General features: G+C 32.7%; 1 protein-coding gene across 1 annotated transcript in view; it reads left to right on the top strand.

The window, feature by feature from the left end:
- The window catches only part of FSIP2 (fibrous sheath interacting protein 2), a 104,497-nt gene that overhangs the window by 33,218 nt on the left and 55,796 nt on the right, over window positions 1-15,483 (top strand). The window contains exons 13-15 of the mRNA XM_049772930.1: window positions 4,171-4,250; window positions 12,200-12,236; window positions 14,771-15,481. Of these exons, the coding sequence (XP_049628887.1) occupies window positions 4,171-4,250; window positions 12,200-12,236; window positions 14,771-15,481 (828 nt within the window). The remainder of the gene's footprint in view (window positions 1-4,170; window positions 4,251-12,199; window positions 12,237-14,770; window positions 15,482-15,483) is intronic.

Genomic DNA, 15,483 nt, shown 5'->3' with positions numbered 1-15,483 from the left:
AAATGTGTGGTGTTCTTGTTGACCTAGTTTGATAGTTGTGTGATTTGTTTGTTTGTTTGTTTGTTTTTGGGTCACACCCAAAAGTGCTCAGGAGTTATTCCTGGCTCTATGCTCAGAAATCACTCTTGGCAGGCTCTGGGGACCATATGGGCTGTTGGGATTTGAACCACCCGAACCACCATCCTTCTGCATGCAAGGCAAATGTCCCACCTCCATGCTATCTCTCCGGCCCCCATGTGATTTTTTTTATTTATATAAGTATAGTTATAAGTGTAGAGGAGATAGTGTTATATGGCTTAAGACTATGTCTTGCATGCACCTAATCTAGGTTTAATTTTTAGGGTAATACAGCTTCTCAAGCAATGTCTATTGCATTTCCAGAGCCCTTAATTACTCCAGTGTTTGCTAATATCACAGAGTCTAGCACTGAACCACCAGGCTAATTGACAAAGAATCACTGAGAGTAGCCTCCAGACCCACCTAAGCAAAACTTGGGAGTCCCATCCCCCTAAATACGATGTCATATAAATACCACAATATGTGTACCTTTCTTTATTTTTTTTTTCTTTTTGGTTTTTGGGTCACACAGGCAGCATTCAGGGGTTACTCTTGGCTAACACTCAGAAATTGCTCCTTGCAGGCACGGGGGACCATATAGGATGCCGGGGTTTGAACCACTGTCCTTCTACATGCAAGGCAAACGTCCTACCTCCATGCTATCTCTCCAGCCCATATGTGTAGCTTTCTTAAAAATGTATATTTAAGAGAATTTCTCGAAATTTTAGTTTCATATATATTCAATAGATATTTGATATTAAAATTCTGGAAAAATTCTTAAGATGTTTGCTTTATCATTTGTATTATTAGAAAGACATGGATGCTGTTTGGTATGAAAAATCAAGCATGAAATCAAACCACTACTATAATGCAGGTAAATATCAGCAACAGATATTGAATAAGTCATCCAATCTATGAATTTATTATATCAACTACTATATATTAAGCTCATGCTTCATGACAGGTAACTGTTAAATACAGAATGAAGAGAACCAGTAGTGGTTACTGAGGGCTATTACTATGCAGTGAGGAGATAGTTATGCCAATAACCACAGCCCAGTATGATAAGTGCAATAAAGAAAATAGCCATGTATATAAATCGAAGAGTTGTTAGGTCTTTCTAGGCACACCTAATCATGAAGAATAATGAGGAATTTACAAGTGTACTTTTGAGAAAATTAGTATTTTATGTTATGTTCTCTTTATTAGGAAAATGACCATTTGTTTGAAATATGCCTTGAATATTATTCACAATACATAAACATCTCATGTGACATAAATCTCTCATATGACTTGTAACAGATACTGCATATTGTTGGTTTAATTTTTATAGTTCTAAATTACTTGATAAATTTTTGCATCTTATAAATTGAATGAATGAATACATTGAATAAATTTATTTATAAATGAAAACATTTTTACATTTGATTATACATTTCTTTCTTTTATACATTTCTAATAGTATAAATTTTTTTATCTTTCTTTGTCTTTTGGGGCCACACTCGGTGATGCTCAGGGATTACTCCTGGCTATGTGCTCAGAAATCGTTCCTGTCTTGGGGGACCATATGGAAAGCCATTAAACCCTGGTCTATTGTAGGTTAACACATGCAAGGCAAATGCCCAACTGCTGGTGCCGCCACTCCAGCCCCCCAAATTTTTATCTTGTAGCAAATTACTAAACTCACAACTTTAACAATTTTGTTAATATTTTGAAAAATAATTTCAGGAGAACATTTATTTTTCCCCAAATTACTTCACTTTTTAAAATATTTTTCTAACCATTTACTAGGACTTTCTATATTAACTAGCCATGATGTTTTAAAAAATACTCATCAAATTCTGCCTTTCAATAGAAATAGTATTTCTAATAGATATAGTCTCAGTAGAAATAATTTCTAATAAAAATAGTTTCAGTAGAAATGGTATTGGCCACTTAGGGTAAATGTTATTTACTCTGAAACATATAATTAATTACCACTAAATCATGCATGTATTTTTCTTTTTTTGCCTGAAGATGCAATTATGAATTTAATTCTACTCTGATGAGATAATAAACAAAATTATAAGTTTATACTGAAATTTATTAAGTATATGAAGTCTTTTTCATATCTTTAATAAAAGAATATTTTTTCTTTAACTCATATGGATTATATTGATATTCTATGAAATATAAGTGGGCAGGGCAATAGTTTTTCATGGAGCTGACTCTGATTTGATCTCTGGCACCACATATGATTTTCCAAGCACTGTAGTGATGGGAATTATGTGTAAAACCCCATAATTAACAGTATTGTAAATTGCAGAATCTCAATCAATTTTTTAAAAATACAAAATAATTTTCCATAATTATAGAGGAGTGCTGGGCAGTTTTCTCCTCTTCACTTTGCTTTATCATGACCCTTGTGATTATTCAATACACTTTCTATCTACATTCCCAATTTGAATTTCCTTTTTGTATTTCTTATCTAATTCTTACTAGTATTTTCAAAACTGCCTGCAGTATAGTTGAGAATGAAAATCCTGATCTTGTACACTTGAAATAGAGGGAATTTTTTCTTCCTTTGTTGCTAGCAAGTATAATGTCTATAACACATACTGTGTTGAGACATGAACTTTTAGTGATCAATGTATTATTTAGATCATAAATGGATATGTTAGAACTCTTCACACTTCTGGCTCTCGGTACTCTGCATTGTATCTCAATCTAGAGCTCAGTTAAGAAGCAACATGGTACTTCATCCTAACTGTGGAGACCATCTGTGCTAGTTTTGGTGGACTAAAGCATTCCACCAGCTATTTCTCAGTCAGGAATGATTGGAGCTGAGGCCTTCTTATCCCTTTCTATATGACAGCACATCACACCAGTGAACAACCAGACAACAACCTCAGAAGAAAGTGTTAGCAGCTTAAGCCAACAAAGTAGATGACTTGATGAGACTTCTATGTAGATAATTGTGGATTATCTTAGTGGAGAGAAATCAGTAGTCTATTCTGCCATGTCATATCATATCAAAAATCGTCTTAAAATTGGGTAATTTAGGTCATGTGGTGCAAAGGGCTATCACTAGTGCTGAACAATCACTCCTGGACATACTCTGGGAACAATATGTGTGTTGGGGATTAAACCAGGATGGGCCACATGTGAGTTTACCCACCTTTACCTGCTGAATTTTCTCTTGGTCCCCATCAAATTCTTATATTCAAAGATTTCCCTTATTAACAGGTACCTTGTTGAAGTATTAGCTACTTCAGAGAGTGATTTTAATACTTTTTAGATACTTAAAGTATTTTTTTAAGAATTTTTACTACAATATATTAATTACTGCACACCACAGGAGTATTTATTAGTATTTATTGTGCTTTTAAAATAGTAATTCTTTTGGAGATGGAGAGATAGCACAATGGATAGGGTGCTTATCTTGCACACAACAAATTATATTTTGCTGCCTGGCATCCTATATGGTTACCTGAACCTTGCTAACAGTAATCCCTGAGTGTAAAGCCAGGAGTAAGTTCCAAACACCATTAGATTTTTCCATGAACCTGAAAATACACAAACACACACACACACACACACACACACAAACACTCAAAAAGATTCACAGAATTTAAGACCTATAATATACAGTTCGGTACCTATTTATTTATTAGGAGAAAGAACTATTACCATTCCAAATTGACTGTGAACTATTATTATTATCACTACATTTTGTAACTCTTGTGAAAAAATTTTATTAACAGTGAGGTCAGAGAAATAATTCAGTGAAGTAGGGCATTTGTCTTGCAGGCAGCTGGCCCCAGCATCCCATTATGGTTTCTCCAAGCAGCCAGAAGTAACCTCTGAACACCGCTGGGTTGGTTCCAAGTCAAACAAACAAAAGCTTTTATTTATGATGGGGTAGTAGTGACAAATAATAGTACAGCAGGCAATCCACTTGGCTTGCATGTGACTGACTGATGTTCACTACCTGGTACTAACGTGGTCCCCAGTTTGCCAGGAATGATCCCTAGATGCACAAGTAGGAATAATGTCTTCAGCACTTCTGGGTATGGGACAAAAAAAAGTTTAATTTATTTGTATATTTGTGTAATTGACATATACCAATTTAAGATGCCCATGGAAATGACATGTTGTGTCGGAGTATTTACTAAAACCCAGATCTTAGTGAATATTTCTAGATTACATGTCAAGTAAGTTAGATAATATTTGAATGGGAAGAAATTATGGAAATTCAATCAATAAATTGGTATAAATAAAAATAATAAAATAACAAATATATGCTATTGAATATTTACTGTGTTTAAATTTAGTACAAAGAAAGGAGTAGTTAACTTATTCTAGATTCAGGGAGATAGAAACAAACAATTATGACACATCATAATGACTTTTAATAGAAAAATGTTTCATGTGCTTTAAAAGCACTGAAGAATATTTATCTGAACAAGGTCAAAGAAGGTTTCTAAAGAAGTTAACACAAACAGAATGATACCCAAAAGATGAGAAATTAAGTTATGTCCAGATTCTTTAGGCAGAACAGATTACAAAAACAAGGGTCTTGAAGTACAAGGAAAAGTGAGTTTCAGGAAATTATGAATTGTTGTGGATCTCTGGACATAAGGTACTTACAGAATACTGATAACAGAAACTATTGGGTAGATTAGTAAAGAATCAGATTTTATATTTCATATCTTCATGAGGAATTTTGACTTCTTTGTGGAGAAATTCTAGAGGCTTGTAAATAAAACTATGCCAACAAAGACCAACTAGTTTCTGGAAAAATATATGAACTGATTATAATATTATTTTTCTAATAAATAGCACCTCAATTTTATGCCAAAGCCCACGATGTTTACCATCATCATCCTTTTACAAATGTGTAAGTATCTGAGAACAATACTTTCATAATAGTTAAAATGCTATTCAGCTGCAAATTGTTCCATAAAATTCTCCAGCCTTTGTAATTCCTAATGAAGCAATAAAGATCTTATAGCTTATTAAATTTTGAGAACTAAGATTTAAGTTGTAAAGTTGAATAAGTGAATGTTCTTCCTCCTTTTCAATGATCTTATGATGTTATATTTTCCTATATTATATATATAACATGATGCTATGTTTTCCTATATTCAGGGCTTTGTTTCACTTATAAGTACATATGTACTTTCTTCTTTCTTTCATATACTTTGTTCTTCAAGCTTTTCACAATATGGACTTGTCTCTGCATTTTTCCTTTCAAACACTAACATTTCTTAGAATTTTAAGATCAATGACTTATTAAGGATGGGTTAAGAATTAATAGATTTTGGGGTCAAAGAAATATCACAGTAGGTAGGAAGTTTGTCCTGGATGCGACCCACCTGAGTTCAATCCCCGGCATCTATATGGTTCCCCTAGCCTACAAGGAGTGCTTTCTGAGCTCAGAGCCAGGTATAAGCCCTGAGCACCTCCAGGTGTGGCCCTGAAGCAAACAAACAGACAAACAAAACAATAAATAATTAATGGATTTTAATTATCCTTCAGAAGAATTTTTTAGTATTATAAAACTAACATTTAATAATAAAATTTCAAGTCTCTGAAGAAGAAATTTTGGGAATAAGGGTTTTTAATTTCTTAAATCTTGGTTTATATATGACTTTCCTCAACTTTAGTGGAGAAGGTAAGAGTATATTTTGGACCCACTGTGATAACCTTAAAAAAGACCAGTAAGCCAAATAAGGCCAGTAAGTCAAATATGGTCAAAGAATTTTAAAACAAGTTAAATGTTAACAACAACAAAATACGTTTTGGCATATGATAAATTATTTTGATATATTCATATAAAACTTTATTTCTAAAGGAATCTTGACTTTACAAAAAAGAGATGTCAGTTTGACTGAGTTTATAAGAGGTTATAGGTTACCTACTACACTAATGGATCAAATAGGTCAAAAGGAATGATGTTAACTAATCCACTTAAAACAATAAAACCAGAAAGAATAACTGCCACCTTGTGTTAAATATTATTTTATTTAGCATGATTTTATAGAAAATATAAAACTATATTAAAATCCCAATATGGCTGCATGCAAGAGAAGCCCCTTAATGACTGTACTATTGTTCTAGTCCCCATGTGAACTATTGATGACAATTCCAATTTCTGAGCTAAAACATTCTTTTATTTAATGCTAAGACTTAAGATGCATAGAATTCTATGAGAATTATGTGCTGGTTACAAAATTGATTTAATACTTTACAATAAAGTTATAATTCAAAGCAATGCATAGACCTTAGAAAAAATTAGATATATTTATTTTTTAAGAAAGTATGAAGAAGATCTGGGAGATAGTATAATAGAGAACATGTCTACCATACATCTAAACCAGGATTCAGTTTTTAGCACTATATGGACTCTTGCACTGCATACAGTCTCCAAACACTGCTGGAACTTTAAGGCCTAAGTAGTTTCTCATTTTTGGACCTTTGTGCTCAAACACCGGAATGATTTATCATGAATTGTTTGTAGGCTCAGATATCTGAGTCTTCATCAAGTAGGAGTACACCTGAACCCCACACAAGCAAAAAGAATAATACAAAGATAATCAAAGAAGCCCATGTTGTCAATATACATGAAAGTCAGTTAGAACTACAGTATTAGGTCTTGCTTTGTTTTCATATTATTCTCTTTTAAATTATTTAGTATTTTGTTACTAGTCACAAAACAATTTTATTTAATTAGTTTGTGAAAATCTTTGATTAATTAGAACATATGATATATCTGAAGAAACTAAACAATGAAAATTGTCTCAATTAACTTCTTTATCTTTTTACTATCTATATGCACTTCTAAATTCAGTCTTTTAAAAATAATGCCCTCCTCCTTCCACCCTGAACATTTGTTATAGAAACTTGACTTAGGCCTCAATTGATTGGATAAAAACCGTCCAACCTCAAACCCTGAGTCTTAACCTTAGAACTGGCACAGTTTCCTGCACCAGCACCAAGATTCAAACTCTCCCAGGGGGAGGCCCTTTTACCACTCTGGCACCAACTTGATAGGTTCATATGACATCCTGATGATGAGGGAACAGCAACTACTTGATCTAAGAATAGGCTGCCTTACCTCACCACCTAAGGTGACATGAAATCAGAGGACACTCCATCCTAGGATCTGTGCAAAACCAAGATCTCTAATTACAGAAGCCTGACTATGACAAACACAACTGAGCAGAACTTCCTGAGACCATAGAGAAAGACCTTGGGATTGGACAACTAACATGCCTGGAGTCTGTAGTTGATATTTTGACAGTATGCTTCACAGATAGAGATACCCTGTATCTCTTAGGCTAATGGGAATTTCCTTTCTAATTTTCCCAATGTTTACAGTGCCTATGCAAAAAAGGGGGGGCACTGCACATCTAGCCCTCTGCCCCTATATTTCTTTTCTTTTAATTTTATTTATATTTTTTCTATAGGGTCTCCCACCTTTTTTGTAGAACATTAGAACATGAATCATTTTTTTCTACCTAATATGTCTGGCTTTCTACAAATTGAGAAAAGAAAAAATAAGTGGATGGTACCCAGGGGCCAAGTAGTCTTAGAAGCATTGAGTGGAAAAAAAAGTTAACTCTAAATACCTAAGCCAAAGTCAATGACAATATAATCGAGACCCAAACTATAATAAGCTAAACATAAAATGGATGTAGTTTATGAGTAGTCCAGGAGGCTAAAGGTGGAGGAATGGAATGCAGGCTGGAAATTATGGTGGAGGGAGGTCAACACTGATGGTGAAAATGGCCCTAATTCACTGTCACTATATGCTTGAAATACAACTGTGAAAAAAATTGTAACTTATAATGTCAATAAAATATTTGGGGTCACACCCAGCAGTACTCAGGGGTTACTCCTGTTCCTGTGCTCAGAAATTGCTCTTGGCAGGATTAGGGGACTGTATGGGAAGCTGGGGATTGAACCCACCTCCACCCCAGGATGACCAAATACAAGTGATATGCTATCACTCCAAGCCCTGAACTCATCATTTTAATTTGCTAACTTTGAGAATCAATAAGTTAACTGTTGCTAGTGTAAAGGCCCATTGTTATTTTTAGGTCATCAAAGATGCTAAGCTATAGGTGAAGAAAATCAAATTACTTCTATGACAGAGGGCCTGTTGTTGTGAGCCACAAACTAAACCAATCAAAGCCTCTGCAACAAAAAGGAAAGACATTCAATAGATGCATAGTAATGAAGCAGAGATACTCTTAACTTGATCTATATACACTGAACTATTATTAAGTGAATAAAGTTCAAAAGAGAGATCATATTTCAAAACTCATTTCTCTTTCCTAACAAGAAAGTTTCCAGTAACTTTGAAGAAGTCTTTTGAATGACTTTCTTTTTATTTTAATTTCTATTTTTAATTTTTTTATTTTTAATTATAAGAACAAGGATGCAAAGAAAGAGGACAAGGTAAAGTTATAGTGGAAGGACAATACATAACATAATTCTCAGAAGTCCCCTTGCTGATATCCCAACTTTGAAATTTCATCCAAAGAACATTAAGATTGTAACACACTATAATATTTCTTAACAGCACACAAGGCAATCTAAAGCCATAAAACTTACATAACTCCTTAAACATTACAGGCATAGCATTTTTTTTTACATTTCCATATTCATGCATATTAGCTTAAGTTAACCTCAAATCTTAACTGGGTTATTTTTAAGGATTAGAGTCAAAGGAGCACAGCAAAAATGGTGTTAGAGTGGCAATTGTTGTTTGCATAGGCCCACCAAACGTAGAAATGAGTAATCTCTCAAATGTTGTAGAAGCGCAATACTTTTTTCTGTTTAATACATAAGAAAGTATTGCGCTTCTACAACATTTGAGAGATTACTCATTTCTACGTCATCTCTAAGGCATTGCAGCATCTTGCTTCTGAGGGAATAGACTAATTTTGCAAAGGAAGAAAGTTCTGTCAATTTCACTTTTATAAATCGAAAGGAGATTATATTTATGAACAAATTACACTTACAGCATAAATGTTAGCATGTTTATTAAGCATAGATTTTAGGTCTTGTACTCTCATTTTTTGCTTTATATTAAAATTCAGAGTCCAACATTGTGCTTAAAACTTTTCTTTCTTTTTAAATCTAATTTAGACAATCAAATTCATTAGAAGTTGCATTTATGTTAATTATAATGATGAATCTATTATGAATTTTTAAATAAATTTGAGACTCTTAAAATTTTGATTAGGGATATAGCAATAGTACAGCAGGTAGGGCCTTGCATGTGGCTGAACTGGGCATCTCATATGATCCCCCAAGCCTGCCAGGAGTAATTTCTAAGCACAGAACCAGGAATAACTCTGAGTGCCACTGGGTATGACCTAAGGACCAAAAAACAAAAAGAAATAAAAATAAAATAGAAAATAAAATTAAAAAAGTGATAAATTTAGACCATTCTTGCAAATTTTGACCAAGTAACACCTAGATAAAGTTGAGCATTTAAATAGGTTAACGATCTCTTTTATATATGAGGTAAATATAATCTTTCTCGGGGCCGGGCGGTGGCGCTAAAGGTAAGGTGCCTGCCTTACCTGTGCTAGCCTAGGACGGACCGCGGTTCGATCCCCCGGCGTCCCATATGGTCCCCCAAGCCAGGAGCGACTTCTGAGCGCATAGCCAGGAGTAACCCCTGAGCGTCACAGGGTGTGGCCCAAAAACCAAAAAAAAAAAAAAAAATAATCTTTCTCTCCAAGGTTTCTGGACATGCTCTTACTGTTTTTGAAGTACATTCTTTCTAAGTTGTTCACCTCAAAAAGGCAACTGAGGGGCTGGAGCAATGGTGCAAGCAGTAGGGCAACTGCCTTGCACGTGCTAACCTAGGACAGACCATGGTTCGATCCCCTGGCTTTGTATATGGTCCCCCAAGCCAGGAGTGATTTCTGAGCACATAACCAGGAATAACCCTGAGCATCACCGGATATGGCCCCCCCCAAAACAAAAATTATCAAAAAAATTAAAAAAAATGGCAACTGAGTAGGTAATTCTCACAGATAGGCATAATAGCTTAGTTTTCAAAGTGTGTAAATGGAGAGCCTGTCTAGAGTACAGGCGGGGGTCGGGTGGGGAGGAGGGAGACTTGGGACATTGGTGATGGGAATGTTGCACTGGTGATGGGTGGTGTTCTTTACATGACTGAAACCCAAACACAATCATGTATGTAATTAAGGTGTTTAAATAAATTAAAAAAAAAACTTTGGTTTTGGCAAAGAGAGAAAACCCTGTGAAATAGTTTATATCCATTAATACAATATAATGTCATCTTATGATAATGTTTTCATAAATGGATTATCTCATAATTTCACTGATATGACTTTAGTATAAAACTTATGAAAGACATTCTAACTTCAATGGCGTTGTCTTACAGATACTCTTAAATAATATTAGGTCTTAATGATGATACTGTGAATACCTCTTGGGAATACCAAAAGGAATTAAGGTGTGGCCCAATAGAGTCATTTTCAGGAATCTATATTCATGTTGTTTTGTATTATAAGAAAAGTAGTAGAACACTGAGAAAAATACATATTTACAAATATTTAGCTATAAATATTGGCCTCTTATAATATGATTGTTAGGTATTTTATATTAATTTTGATGTATGTCATTGTTTTTATTAGAAGGCCAGTAAATCAGGATGACACCAAAGCTTATGCACTTTGTTTATTGTTGAAATACAAACTTATCCCTCCCTAGCTCTTGATAATATGAAAAAAGAACACGTTATTTCAACTCACTCTGAAAACTAATCAAATCTATACTGTTCTATGAATGAAATGACATTTTCATAGGAACAAACCAAAATTTTGGAGACACATCACTTGTCAATTATTTGCATTTTTACTTTTTAATTTAATTGTTTAAATCTATAGCTGTATTCATAGGTGTTTTCATAGGAGAAAAATATTCACATTTTTAAAGTACTGATTATATATAACAATTGTCAAATTTACTAATTGTTGTTAGTAAAGAATAACAGTTCAAACTCTTTTATTCTATTTAGGTAAGTTACAATTTTGCATTAATCTCTGAGACTTCACTCACCCAAATTAATATCACAGGAGTTGACTTATTTTTATTATCCATAGACATTTCTGATGTTCTTTATACTAAATGCCAGAAAGTATATATTGTGTGTATATATACATATATTCTATGACTTCTGTCAGTATGGTAAAAGTCACTTAGCTTTAGACCTAGTCTCACAGTTTACAGTTCTGATTTCTTATTATATTTTGTCTGAAAAAAGTAACTTTTTATACCTGAAGTCCTAAATAACAATGAATAGTTAATTAATACATCAAGACTAATTAGTATATTAAAATTGCAGTGGGGAGTGTTGCAAGATAGCCCAAGGATAAAAAATGTGTGTCGTGCATGTGCGGGATGTCAAGTTTCATTCTCCCAGCACTCACTATTACTGGAAATAGCCCCCAAGTCTCCTGATATATCAGTTTGGAGACAAACATATCAGGGATTAGAGAGAATATAAGGTCAATCATAGAAGCCTCTAAGACTCTGTGTCTGACTTGTAGCAAAAAGCTAGATATCAAATTTGGGTGAGTTTCCCTGTTTTTCATACATATAAAAATACTTCATCTATTGGTGTTGAATATTATATCACTGTTATAGCCCAGAATTATTCAATTATCTGTATGCTTTTGTTTTTATGAAATATGGTATAATTGTGGGATTTGAAAGAATACATGGCATATTATGAGAAATATCTGTTCAAATTTCTTGCCATCTTATTAGATCTCTTATAAAAACACTATTGTATTCCAATTTTTTCCTTCTTGTCTAAGATAGGTTAGAAGTAGAATTTATTTATACATATACATTGATGTGATTTGTGAATATATATACATACAATGCAGCAGCTAAATTCTGTTTTGATTTATAAGTATGATTCAGAATTCAACTAGCCAATATAAAAGAAAAATAAAAAAAAGTTGGGAGGGGACAACAAACTTTACTTTTTCATAAAATTTCTATTATAAAGCTCAGTTATAAGAAAAAATTATTACTTATGTTGGGAAAGTTGTATACAGATTTAGCCCAAAATAAGGACTAAATTTCTAACCTTCTGATTTTGCAGAAAGCATAAACTTCTAGAAAACTGCTTTCAAGAAAAAGTATGTACCATTAGCTTATTGATAAACTATGATACTTTTTATTGTATAATATTTAAATAAAACAAATCACATAATGATATATATTGATAATAACCATATTTCTTGCTCATTTTTTATTTTTAGTTTTGTTTTGGTTATATTGAGCTTTTGAAGTTGTCTAAGTTTTTATCAAAATATGTCAGCTATTGGTTAGAAATCTATTAATTTGAGAGTAATTAATTAAAACTATTTGCTTTATATTTTGAAGATCTTAGTTCGAACATTTACATTAAGTCCTTCAAGTATTGCCATCTTAGTTCTGGAGGCCCTTAAACTATTGAGCTTAAATAGTATCACATTGTAGGATTTGAGTATTTTGAACCTGTTAGCCCAGTTGTCTGTTTCTGGGAATGTCTCTAGTTTTTTTCTTTGATAACAGCCCCTGAACAAAATAACCCAAAAAATAAGACACCCCTTTTCCAGGAAATTGACTCATGAGATGTGTGGAATAGTAAGCAACCTAGCCAGAATAAATACCATCAAACATCACAAACCAAACTATCATCAATTAAAGTGATTGGATGGTGACCTGAGATACCTAAATTGGTTTAACGACTTTTATGAACAAGAAACCTTGTCACTTAAGTAGAATAAAAGTATCTAGCTACTTGTGAGTTCAGAGTCAGAATAGGTGGATAAATGGTGTGTTTTTAAGACCTGATTCTGGATCTTATTATAAAAGTAAAAGAAATGTTGAGAAAAAACATATACGTTCTTCTTCACATGTGTAGTTGTTCAATTCATAGCTATATAGCAATTAAGTATGAATAAAATGACTCACTTTTATCATGTCAAAACTATTATAATAAAATATAGGTTCTATTATTATATTTTAATACATAAGAAACTAGTAATATAATTATTGTGTCAGTATGAGAAGCTCACATACCTTCTCTATGAAGATTATTACATACGAGTGTCATATATCTTAGTAATAAAGAGTAATCAATATTTAATGTCTTAATTTATATGTGTTGGTAATATAGTAAAATAATTAATTTGTTAAAATTGATATTTTTTCTGAAAATATTTCATTTAGGATGTGATTACATACTAAAAGTATTATACCTCAGATATTGCTATGCAAAGTATTTTTAGTTTAATCAATTATTTAGTTTTTAAAAATTTAAACCATCATAATTTAAAGAAAGAGATTTAGTCAATGATTTCTTTGAAGTGCCCTCAAACACATTCAAGTAGGTCATAAAAAATTATGCTATATAGACACTAAATTTTTGTTGAATGATGACTTGCAATGTAAATAATTCTACATTAAATTAAGGCAATATGTTAAGTGTTAATGGCCAAATTTTAAGAATCCTATTAATTAATTAATCCTATTATTAATTATTTATCCTATTAAGGCCAATATATGCCAGACACATTTTATATTTTATATATAATATACTTAGTGTTTATTATAAAAGATAAATGTTATATATTTATGTATTTTAGTAAGTAGAGTCATATTTCTATATGCATATACATCCTATTTTGAGTCCTTTACCTATTATTGAGGACAGGGCCACTAAAATCTGTCTCCTGTGTTTTTATTTTTATCTCCAATGAAACATTTTCTGGAATTTTTATGCCACACTCAGTTTGGCCTAAACTATATAGCTTAGTTTTTATTTTTTTAATGAATCCTTCATTGAATCATTTTATTAGCCTTATAATATTTTTCATTTGTTTATAATGCCATTTAATCGCTACAAACTTTTAAAGAGTTTAGTTTGTGATTAATGCCTATCAAATAATTATTAACAATCAGCTACAATCATTGTATAAAGATCACAGATTCCTTGCTGCAACAGAGAATAGGGAAAAAGATACTTCATTTGCCATTTTCCCAGCTTAGCCACTGAAAACAAGCATGTGTTTTTTGTGTCAATATTACCTGTCTGTTCACTTATACAAATACTTTTGTGAATATTTTGGAAGAAGGAACCTCGTAATAGTGCTTCATGTTCACTCTCAGTGACACTCAGCTCAGCTGTGAATGTTCGATGATTTAATACTTCAGTCCAGTTATGTAGTGCTGTTCTATCACAACAGTGCTGTGACTACTTGGTCCACACCTATGATGTCAGAGGCCACCAGAGCTGTATTCGATAGTTTTCAAGAGTCTCCATGCTAGATCCAGTAATACCTAGGGCTACATGACCAGGGATTCGGTTAGTGGCAATGTAGGTACTTTAGCCCTTGGACTAACCCCCAGATCATAGTGACTTTTTTAATTGAAAATATTAATTATCCTGACAATAAATGTTTTAAAATGTTCAGAAGGATTTTGATGAAGTGAGAGCTTATACAGAAATATTTCATGGAGAGCTTCAGAATATGTAAGCTTGTAATTAGTTTAAAATTCCAAATAGATGCTTTACTAGTCTCTCTATGACCATGTAAATATTACTTGATATAATTAAGTCATTTGTCCCAATACAAAATAAGTAACTAGATGACTTTTAAAAAATCATGTCTGTCTCTTTTTTCAGGTAACTTCTAGAGAACTGAATAATATAATTCAGAATATAATGACCTGGGTTGTGGCTACAGTGACTAGTATATTATATCCAGCCATTACAAAGTATGAAGAAAGGTTGCATAATGCTGCCTTCCGATTGTCTGATGATTCTATTCTCTCTTCAGATAGTTCAAGTTTCTGTAGCACATGTAGTGATGAATTTACTTACAGAAATTATACAACTGCAACAACTAAATCATATCAAAGAGATCCCTGTACCATTGCAGTTGACATGCCAGTAAAACGACCAACTACACCTTTAAAACCACCTTCCCCCGTTAAGGAAGTGGCAATTGTGAAAAAAAACTATCACATGCAAGAACAGACTATAACATCTCAATTGGACTGCAAAAAAACAAAAATGATATGTGATGCAATGGTCCTAAAAAAATCTGATGCTATCCTTGTAGCACCATTTGATAAAGAAGTTAAGGATGCTACTACTGAAACAGACAACTTAATGAGTGTGTTGATTTCTGATACCAAAGCAATAGCCATGAAAGAATTGGAAAATTTAAAAAATGTTTTTGTTAACTTTAAATGTCACCTAAAAGGGGAAACTGAATTGATCTTAGAAAGCATTTTTCATGAATTAATGTCTGACTTAAAGCAAGCCATTCCTTCTATTTCTTCTGTTACTGCTGAAGTTTTTGTTGGCGAACATAATACTGAAAAAGAAGTGGT

Source organism: Suncus etruscus, chromosome 5 (genome assembly GCF_024139225.1).
Source record: "Suncus etruscus isolate mSunEtr1 chromosome 5, mSunEtr1.pri.cur, whole genome shotgun sequence".
Taxonomy (NCBI): domain Eukaryota; kingdom Metazoa; phylum Chordata; class Mammalia; order Eulipotyphla; family Soricidae; genus Suncus; species Suncus etruscus.
The sequence above is the reverse complement of the archived record's forward strand: the minus strand, read 5'-3'. Positions and strand labels throughout refer to the sequence as shown.